Genomic DNA, 10,358 nt, shown 5'->3' on the forward strand with positions numbered 1-10,358 from the left:
GTTTGGGTGCCCAAGAGGGTGCTCCACCCGAATCTGCCCACCTACTAACAACTTCGCTTAGCAAGACTGTGGAAGCTGCCGCTGGAGACTCTTCTCCCAGGTTAATATTTCTTCCCCCATAAAAGCACCCTTTCTCACTTTCCCAACCCCGCCTCTTCACCTCAGGAACATCAGCAATCGCCAGAGAGGAAATCTTGTAACAAAATTTGAACAAACAAGGGTACCTGAGTTTCTAGTATTTTTTTATCTGAGAATGTGCACATCTGTTATCTCATTTGCCCCCTCAAGTATCTTCCAGAGTAAGATTCTATGGTGTTCATTAAAAGATGGGCCCCAGAAAGGTAAACGACTTTGCTGGGAGCATAACTGGGACGATTTCCCAAGAGCTTTACCTGACTAAACTGCTTCAAAATACAGCTCCTCCACCCATCTTAGCTAAATAGCAGAGATTTCCTTGGACCAAACAAGATCACAGAAGAAGGTGATTGGAGAGACCATTCAGAAGCCCCATTATTTTCAGATGATGAGTTTCAGAGAGGAAGCTCCACTGCCAGGATTAAACTAGGTAGAAACTCAGCTGTGCCCAGAATCCAGAATCTACCGGTAAAGGATAAGGCCTGGGCTTAATTCCCACCAGCTCCCAGAGTAAAGATAGAACCACATGGAAGAATAAGAGCTAACCAGTGCCCAGAAGAAAAAAGAGGATGATGAAAGAAAGTGTGTGGAGGTTCATCCCTTAACACTCCAACCTGGGCCCTATCCTTACTTCCACAGTCCACCTGGCAGAAGGCCAGGAGGGAGGCTATTGCAAAGTGCAATATAAACCTCTGAGATTTATTGGCTGCTGCTTCTGAACATGGCCATCCTGCTGTGGCCTCTGGGGGGCATTTGCCGATGTAATCAGCCCAGAAAGAGAGTCATTCTGGCCAGGGGTGTAAATCAACCTTCACAAAGCTAGGAAAGAGACATGTGGCCCTAGATAAGGAAGGAGACTGATGTGGCCTCTGTGCCCTTCCCTCCCTTCTCCTGCCCAGGGGGAGCTGGATCCTGAGCTGTAATGCACTTTAAATGGAGTTTGTGCTTCTTTTAAATCTATATCTGCCCTGCCAGTTTTACAGGAGAGTTACGAAAATGAACATCTGGCTACCCGGCTATTGTACAGACCGTTTTCTCCCAGCTTTTCTGCCTCTGTGGAACTTTCCCAAGCCTCCAGTGCAGTTAGAAAACCTGTAGCACAAAAAAAAAAAAAAACAAAACAAAAAAAAAAACAAGGGAGAGAATTAAATTACAGCAGATGGGATAGAGAGAGAAGATGGGAGGGGAGGGGAGGGGGGATAGTAGAGGATAGGAAAGGTAGCAGAATACAACAGTTACTAATATGGCATTATGTAAAAATGTGGATGTGTAACCGATGAGATTCTGCAATCTGTATGCGGGGTAAAAATGGGAGTTCATAACCCACTTGAATCTAAAGTATGAAATATGATATGTCAAGAGCTATGTAATGTTTTGAACAACCAATAAAAAATTAAAAAAAAAATAAAATACACATTGCCTAATTAAAAAATAAATAAATTTTGAGCATGAAAAACCAAAAAAAAAAAAGAAAACCTGTAGCAGGGCTGCTCTTAGGCTCAACTTTCCACTCCACTCTGACAATAATTTCATAAGGAATTTACAAAGCAAAAGGAAATATTTTCAGGTGATTGGAATGCTAAAAAAAAGGCCTAAGACCCATAAACCCACAAAGATGTGGAGTAGTCAAGGGATATCCCCTTCCTCCAGCAACCACATCAGGTCAAATTCAGAGTAGGAGAGTGCCTACTGCTTATCCAATGATGTCCTGAAGGAATGTAGGAACAGGGTCAAGCTGACAGGCTGAGAGCAATGTCCAATTTCACCTGTAAGAGATCAGCCTTTTTGATTAAATGAAGTCTGGGTAGTAGGGTGAAAAGCCTAACATCATAGGTCCTTTAATGGGGACTAGTAACCAAGGCTAGGGGACGGTTGAAGAAGCCTCTGCAAATAAATATGACTCCAAGACTAATATTGACAGCCCTTCCAGCATATCCTCTCCCCACCAACCATGTGCTGCTGTGACTGCCAACACCTGCAGATAGAAAAAACACTGCCACTGGGAACCTTATGGATAACAAATGAGTCTTCTTCTACCAAGATATTAGCCATCATTCGATTCAATAATGTCTTTATGCTAGGTGCGAAATGGCACAAACCCTGCCCTGAGTGAGGCTTACAAACTAATTGGGACTCAAAGGTCCAAAGTACCTGTGTCTTACTGTACTTCCATTTGCAATGTTGATTTCTTCCTCTTATGGTCACAATTTATGGACTCTGCCTTCTCTCAAGTCCTCTGTCCTTGTTGGGCTTTAACTCCCACTGCTATCCTAAACTGGGTCTACAGCAGCCTAGTGAATAGTTAAGACAAAGTCTGTACCGATTGCCTGGGTAATCTCCAACCCGTGCTAGTGACCTTAAACAATCCCTTAATTTTTCTATGCTTCCATTTATTCATCTGTAAAATTAAGAATAATAGTATCTATTTCATGTAAAGATTATAAGAATTAAATAAGTAGAGTATAGGGTTTAGCATAGTTCCTGTAACATTGCACTGAGTAAATGATGTCATCCCAGGTGGCATGTAGGAGTTAATTATTCTATGAAGTTGGCCAGTCCCCACCACTTTGACCTTCTGATTTGGAGCTGGAGGCTGCAGTATTTCTTCCTTTTTCTGAATGTGCTAGGACAGAGTGCTTGTAGGGATGGGAACAAAGAGAATCATTTTCTACCTTCTCTTAAAAGCAGGTATTGTATCACATTAGAATATCTGTGGTACTTAGAATTGACAGCTCCAAATATATGTCTAAAGGAACTGGTATTTCCTTAACATTTGCTTGAATTGAATGGGGAGAGAATATTCCATGCCTCCCACTTTATACTCCTGATAAAGTCAACCAGGTATGGGACTATGATTGATAACCAGTCAATTGTTAGGCCAAAAGATTTCTATGCTTTATTACTTGACCTCATGATGAGCAAATTCTAAGGGCACCAGTGAGAGCCAACTCCCTACATGCTGACATGCTGTTTTTCTGTTGTTGTTGGGATTAAACTCAGAGCTTTGCACATGCTAGGCAAGCCCTCTACCACTAACCTGCTATACCCTGGCTCCCCACACTGTTCTTTGATGAGGATTTGGTAATAGCAAAATCCACGCATGAAGGGTACAGACTCTGGAACCATATTGTCTGGATTCAAATTCAATGTTACCATTAGCTTTTTTTATTTGCTGTACTGGGGTTCAAAACCCAGGGGCACTTTACTGCTACATTCCCAGTTCCTTTTATTTTTGAGACAGGGTCTCACTAAGTTGTAGAGACTGGCCTTAAACTTGCAATCTTCCTGTCTCAGCCTCTAGAGTTCCTGGTATTACAGTTTGTGGTCTTAAATTATTTAGTCTCAATTTCTTCTTCCTCTTCTTTTTTAAACAATGCCTTTATTTTTAAAAATTTTTATGTGGTGCTGAGGATTTAACCCAGGGCCTTGCATGTGCTAGGTGAGCACTGAACCGCTAAGCCACAACTCCAGCCCAGTCTCAACTTCATCTGCAATAAAGAAATGCACATAAAACAAAAATACAAATAATGAGTACTTGCCTCATGAGACTATTGTGAAAATATGTTTGTATGTATATGAGTCATATGCAGTTAGGCACCTAAAATGCAGTAGCTAATATTATTCCTGAAAATAACATGAATAAAATCACAGTCCCTATACAATACATATGGGAAAGCTGGGGATGCAGCTCAATGATAGGTCACTTGCCTAGCATGTATGAGGCCCCAATACTGAAAAAAAAAATCATATAAAATGGGATGTAGTTCAATGTAGAACATCTGCTTGGCATAAGCCAAGGGTTCAATCCTCAGCACAATCACCCCCAAAAACAGATTACAAGAAATTATATGGGAAATTTTTGCCTTTTAGGAAAATATAATTTTTCATAGATAATCATGCCTTACTTTTTTGTTTTACTAATCAGAATTTCCACTTAAGATTACTGAAATGTAGGGCTGGGGATGTGGCTCTGCTCTAAGCTAAGGTACTTTGTCCTTACTTTGTGGTAGCGTGCTTGCCTGGCACACATGCAGCCCGGGTTCAATCCTCAGCACCACATACAAACAAAGATGTTGTGTCCGCCAAAAAACTAAAAAATAAATATTAAAAAAATTCTCTTAAAAAAAAATTACTGAAATGTAAACACATGGACGCCAATTGCTTATCGGGTCAGGAATGGTTTTACCATTCTGGGAAAAATAATCAGGAAATGACATACCAATAAAGGCAGAGAATCCAGGACCACTAATCACACTTAGGAGAGGGGTGTTTCAACCAGTTGCTTCCACAGGTTACTAAGAACTGCTTGTGGGGGTGAGGACAAGGGCTCATGTGCAGGTGGAACAGAGTAGCAGCATCTTTCCCTCAGCTGTTTCCACTGAACTAAGTTCACACTCCCTTTGAGCTCTGAGCTCTAAACTTAGTGAGAAGGCCAGGGAGGTAACTTTCACCCTGACAGAGAAGCAGTAGCTAGCAGAGGAGGCTGCAGACTCCAGCTGGCTGTCTTGGAAAATACAGCAGTGCCCTCTGCTGTGAGGCACACAAGTGGCATTCTAGGGCAAGAACGTTTGGGAACCTTGAAAAAAAAAAAAAAATCAGTCCAGCAGCTCAGATATGATGGTGTGGGTTGCCCAATGGCTACAATACTCCTTTCTCATTGGAGGAATAAAAAAAAAAAAGTTGCCCTACTCTAGAACCCAGGAAGAATTTTTTTTTTTTTGGTGGGGGGGGTCTCTATTCTGCTCTAAGCTAAGGTACTTTGTCCTTACTTTGGTAAGTACTTTGTCCTTCCCTTGTCCTGGGCTTTTAATACTCTTAGGTCAATGAAAGAGAATGATATGTTCAGTGAATCCCTCAGTTATCTCAGGTCAAGTAAGGCTGTAACTCAACATACATACAGTCTACTCACTTTAAAGAGCTCTAAGAAAGGAAAATCTGGAATCAATGTTCTGAAGAATGCATTTTAAAAGGTCTTCCTTGGATCTAACTGATTTGATATACTATACTTTTATTCTCTTTTATTCCTTTCTTCATGTTAACACAGATCTCTACTCTTACCTCCCTGAATCCTAAACTTGCCTTATGAGATGTAAAATGGAAGAGAGAATATAGGAAATGGCAAAAGTCAAAATCCCATTATAAACAGGGAAATCTGAATCCAATTCAGATCTATCAGCTACCTTGGAGAATGCTAATCATCTTTTTTTTTTTTGTACAGGGGATTTAACCCAGAGACACTTAACCACCGAACTATATCCCCAGTCCTTTTCTGTATTTTATTTAGAGACAGAGTCTCACTGAGTTGCTGAGGCTGACTTTGAATTTGCAATCCTCCTGCCTCAGCTTCCAGAGCTGCTGGGATTACAGGTGTGCACCACTGCACCCAGCTTCATCTTGGCTTTCTGGGCCTAGAGATCACACGGTGCCAAGTCTGGGAACACTTTTAAGCAACTCATACCAGGGAATGGTCAAGGAAAGAAACACCTGGGATATTGCTAAGAATACAATTTAAAACATTTTCCTTAATTCCAGAGCAGTGGTTCTCATACTTAGCATATATCAAATCACTTGAAAAGGGAAATTTTTTAAAACCCAAATTTTGGAGCCCTAACCTCAGAGGTTCTGACAAAGTCTGAGGTGGGCCATGAAAAATTGCATTTCACAAAATGATGGTCCAGAGTCCAAAGTTTTAGAACAAATTTTGAAGAAAACACTTTGGCCTCAGCTATGAATAAAAATGGCAACACTTTTATGTCTAAAGGAGGCCAATTTAGAATATTCTCGTGGTGCTAGAGATAGAACCCAGGGCTTTGTGACTGCTAGGCAAGCATTCAACCATTGAGCTGTATCCCTGTCCCCCTTAAAGAAGTCTAATTTGGTGATCATCTCCTTATATAAATTATCTAGGAGCATTCTGGGCTCACAACCCACTTCTCATTCTGCAATATTTACTTTCCCAGGAGGAAACAAAGAAAATACAAGAAAGAAGGTAGGCAACTTTCTTGCATACCTATAAGCCCAGGGAGAGAAAGATCTTTCTGACTTGTAAGAAGAATGTAAGAGAGGCTGGGTTGTAGCTCAATGGTAGAGCACTTGTCTTGCATGCATGAGACCCTGGGTTAGATCCTCAGCACCACATAAAAATAGACAAAGTTGTGTCCATTTACAACTAAAAAATAATTAAAAAAAAAAAAAAAAAAGAAAGAAAGAATGTAAGAGTTCCCTGAAGAAACACAAATCTCAATGCAAGTCAAGACTAGACCTTTCTAGATCCAGCTTCAGGACTCAGCCACCAGCTAGCAAGCTCTACTTAAACCTAACCAATTCCCAAGCCTAGGATTTCATTAATGGAACAGCCTGTTGGTTTGCAGACTCCCCACCCACCGACACCCGCTACTGGGGATTGAACTCAGGGGCATTTGACTACTGAGCCACTACCCCAGCCCTGTTTTGTCTTTTATTTAGAGACAGGGTCTCACTGAGTTGCTTAGTGCCTTGCTTTTTGCTGAGGCTGGCTTTGAACTCACAATCCTCCGGCCTCAGCCTCCTGAGCCACTGGGATTATAGGCATGCACCACACCTGGCGGTTTGCAGGCATCTTTTTAACAATCTTGGGCTTAGCCATATAAAAGATAGTATGCAACCCTGAGGAGGAGGCTGTCTTTTGGTGACTCCTTCACTGCCATTTTTTTTTTTTTTTTTTTTTTTTTGGGGTATTGGGGATTGAACTCAGGGGCACATTACCACTGAGCTTAAATCCCCAGCTTTTTAATTTTTGAGGCAGGGTTTCACTAAATGGCTTAGGTCCTTGCTAAGTTGCTGAGGCTGGCTTTGAACTCGCAATCCTCTTGCCTCCTCCTCCCAAGTTACTGGGATTACAGGTGTGAGCCACCACAAATGGCTCACTGCCATTTCTTTCTTTCTTTCTTTCTTTTCCAACATCCTCAGCCTTTTCCTGTATTTTATTTAGAGACAGGATCTCACTGAGTTGTTTAGTGCCTTGCTTTTTGCTGAGACTGGCTTTGAACTCATTATCCTCCTGACTCAGCCTCCTGAGCCACTGGGAATACAGGCACGTGCCCCTGCACCCGGCTTGCTGCCACTTCTTCATCCACTATCACAGGTCCATGTCCTTCAATAGGAGAGCAATCTGTTCCTTCAGTTGCCGCTTTCCTTCCTGAGCTTTCCTCTGGCTTTGACACCTCAGCAGGTCAGCCTGGTGGTCCTGGTGATGCATAGGGCAGTAGCTCTGGGGTTCACACAGCTCCTGAAAGGCAGAGAATAGAGTAAGGGATTCCCCAGATTCCTGAACTCTGCCTACTAAGTATAACAGAGATACTGCTGCTGGCTATGACTAAAAAGAAACAGAAGTTTTTTCTCAGAGGCTTTACAGCCTCTGTGTGTTGCATGCTAGAGCTAACTTCCCTTAGTCTGCCTTCCACCCTGTGCCCTACCCTTTACCACATATTCTGGAAAGAAGTCTCTGTAGCCGCCTTTGAGAATATATAGCTCTGGATAGTACAAGGTAGGATACTGGTTCAGAGCTCTGTCTTCTTCTCTCAGAGAGCGGCACCTTTAGGAAAAATCAAGAGATTGTAGGGGTGGGTAGGTTGGAAAGAAGCAAGGTCAGAATCCCCTGGGCATGCATATAACCATGGGTTCAATCCCCAACACCACACACACACAAAGTGAAACCTTCTGTGTTTGCAAAAACAAGGTCCAAATATCACCCCTCTTCTTCCTTTCCTCTTCTGCAGTCTCATTTTCAATCCTTTTCCCTGTATTGCTTTTCTTTTGTGGCACTAGGGACTGAATCCAGAGCTCTACAATTGGGCTATATCCCAAGTTCTTGTTATTTTTTATTTTGAGACAGGGTCTTGCTAAGTTGCCAAGGCTAGCCTTGAACTTGAGATATTCCTGCCTCAGCCTCTCAAGCAGCTTCGATTATAGGAGTGTACCATTGTGACTGGCTTGCTCCATATTCGATTTTCAACCTTCCTAACATTCTTCAAATAGTATTGGAGAGCATCCAGTCAATCTCCATCTAAACTGGTGTGAGAAGTCCACCTCAAGATCCATCCATTTCTACATGGATGCCATGGAACATGCCTATAATCTCAGGGACTCAGGAGGGAGAGGCAGGAGGATCACAAATTCAAGGCATGATGGCATGACTCAGTGATACCCTATTTCTTTCATTCATTCATTCATTCATTCATAAATAAATAAATAGGGTTGGGGATATAGCTCCGTAGAGCACCCCTGGGTTCAATTCCCATTATTAGGGAAAAAAAAAATCCATTTCTATTGCCCACCTTATCCCATGTAGACACTCACATTCTGGGGCCCCTCTCTGAGGAGAATTCACAGTGAAACACGATGATTATTCTTTTCTGGATGTCCAAGGGGACAATGGGTTTCTTCAGGAAGAAGTTATATAGTTCTTTCTGACTATATAAGTTTAAGGCTCCCTGTAGAGGATGAATTTTTTTTTTTTTTAAGAGAGAGAGAGAATTTTTTTAATATTTATTTTTTAGTTTTTGGCAGACACAACATCTTTGTTTGTATGTGGTGCTGAGGATCAAACCTGGGCCGCACGCACGCCAGGCGAGCGCGCTACCTCTTGAGCCACATCCCCAGCCCAAGGAGGAATTTTAATTAGTATTCCCTCCAGAGCCTGTGTAAAGTATCAATACTAGAAATGACTAGTATAGCATCCTGGGATACTTAGGTCAGAAAAAGTAGACAAAAAGAACTTTCAAATAGGGACCTTTGTGTATCTCTGTATCTACTCCAGGGCCTGGCTTAGAACTTGGTATGTAGTAGATTCTCAATAAATACGCATAGAACTGAATCACCTGGAGTGTAGGGATCATTGCAAGGAATGTCCATACACAGTGTTCAGTCTGTGGATAGAAGAGATCGGTTGAGAAGGGAAAAGAAAAGTAAGTCGCTCAAGGTATACAGAATTAAAATAGGAATGAGAATTTCAGCCTGGAAGTGTTCCAAATCTATAATCTCTGCTTTGGTTTTAAACTTCACAGGACTCTTTATCCACAGACTCCTTTTAAGAAAGTCCCATCTTTGCCAGGTATAGTGATGCACTCCTGTAATCCCAGTGACTTGGAAGGCTGAGACAGGAGGATCACAAGTTTGAGGCCAGCCTCAGCACCTTAGCAAGGCCCCAAGCAACTTAGAGACCCTGTCTCAAGAAAAATTAGGGCTGGGGTTGTAGCTCAGTGGTAAAGTGCTTGCCTACATGTTTGAGGCACTGGGTTCAATTCTGAGCACCACATATAAATAAATGAATAAAATAAAGATTAATCAACATCTAAAAAAATATTAAAATAAATAAAAATAAAAAAGGATGAGGATATGGTTCAGTGGTTAAGCACCCCTGCATTCAATTCCCCCCCAAAAGAAAGAAAGAAATTAAGTCCCATATCCAGCCCATCTCTGCTAATGTCCACAATGTAACCTTACCTGGATGTGTCCTCCCAGGTACTCATATGGATAGCGGCAATCAATGATATAAAACTTCTCAATCAGATCTTGGAACTTTCCAGACAGTAAGGCAGCCACCTACACAGAAACAATGATTGAATACCCTGCTCATTGCCCTCTGACAGAGAAGTGTCAATCACATTGCTCCTTATGTGCACGCTCCCATTAGTCACCCAGGATTCCACTATAATCAAGAGTCAACCCATATGTGCAATGTGGTGGTTCAGCCTAACCCCACATAAGATTATGAAATGGGGGCTGGGGATGTGGCTCAAGCTGTAGTGCACTCGCCTGGCATGCGTGCGGCCCAGGTTCGATCCTCAGCACCACAAACAAAGATGTTGTGTCCGCCGAAAACTAAAAAATAAATATTTTAAAAAATATTCAATAAGGGGTTGGTTAAATAAGTTATATACATGTCAGTACAGCAGAATATTATATAGCAGTTAATGATACTATATATATCTTTTTATTGATATAGAAATTTGTATATGCCAGGTGTGGTGGCATCCCAGCAATTTGGAAGGCTGAGGCCTGAGGATCACAAATTTGAGGGCAGCCTCAGCAACTGAGCAACCCTGTCTCAAAATAAAAAATAAAAAGGCATAGGGGCTGGGGATGTGGCTCAAGCGGTAGCGCGCTCGCCTGGCATGCGTGTGGCCCGGGTTCGATCCTCAGCACCACGTACAAAGATGTTGTGCCCGCTGAAAACTAAAAAA

The 10,358-nt window shown here is 42.0% G+C and overlaps 1 protein-coding gene across 9 annotated transcripts in view; it reads right to left on the reverse strand.

The window, feature by feature from the left end:
• Window positions 1-7,086: 7,086 nt before the first annotated feature.
• Window positions 7,087-10,358, reverse strand: part of Cdc25c (cell division cycle 25C) — a 24,804-nt gene continuing 21,532 nt past the window's right edge. For 7 of the 9 annotated variants that reach the window (XM_048811619.1, XM_048811614.1, XM_048811613.1 and 4 more), the window contains 4 exons: window positions 9,619-9,717; window positions 8,473-8,606; window positions 7,597-7,708; window positions 7,087-7,402 (listed from right to left, as the gene is read on the reverse strand). In XM_048811619.1, the coding sequence (XP_048667576.1) occupies window positions 7,253-7,402; window positions 7,597-7,708; window positions 8,473-8,606; window positions 9,619-9,717 (495 nt within the window). In that variant the 3' untranslated portion in view covers window positions 7,087-7,252. Of the gene's footprint in view, window positions 7,403-7,589; window positions 7,709-8,472; window positions 8,607-9,618; window positions 9,718-10,358 lie in introns of all 9 variants that reach the window. The other 2 variants (XM_048811617.1, XM_048811618.1) reach the window with 2 other exon arrangements.

This window comes from Marmota marmota, unplaced genomic scaffold (assembly GCF_001458135.2).
Source record: "Marmota marmota marmota unplaced genomic scaffold, marMar, whole genome shotgun sequence".
In the NCBI taxonomy this organism is placed as follows: domain Eukaryota; kingdom Metazoa; phylum Chordata; class Mammalia; order Rodentia; family Sciuridae; genus Marmota; species Marmota marmota.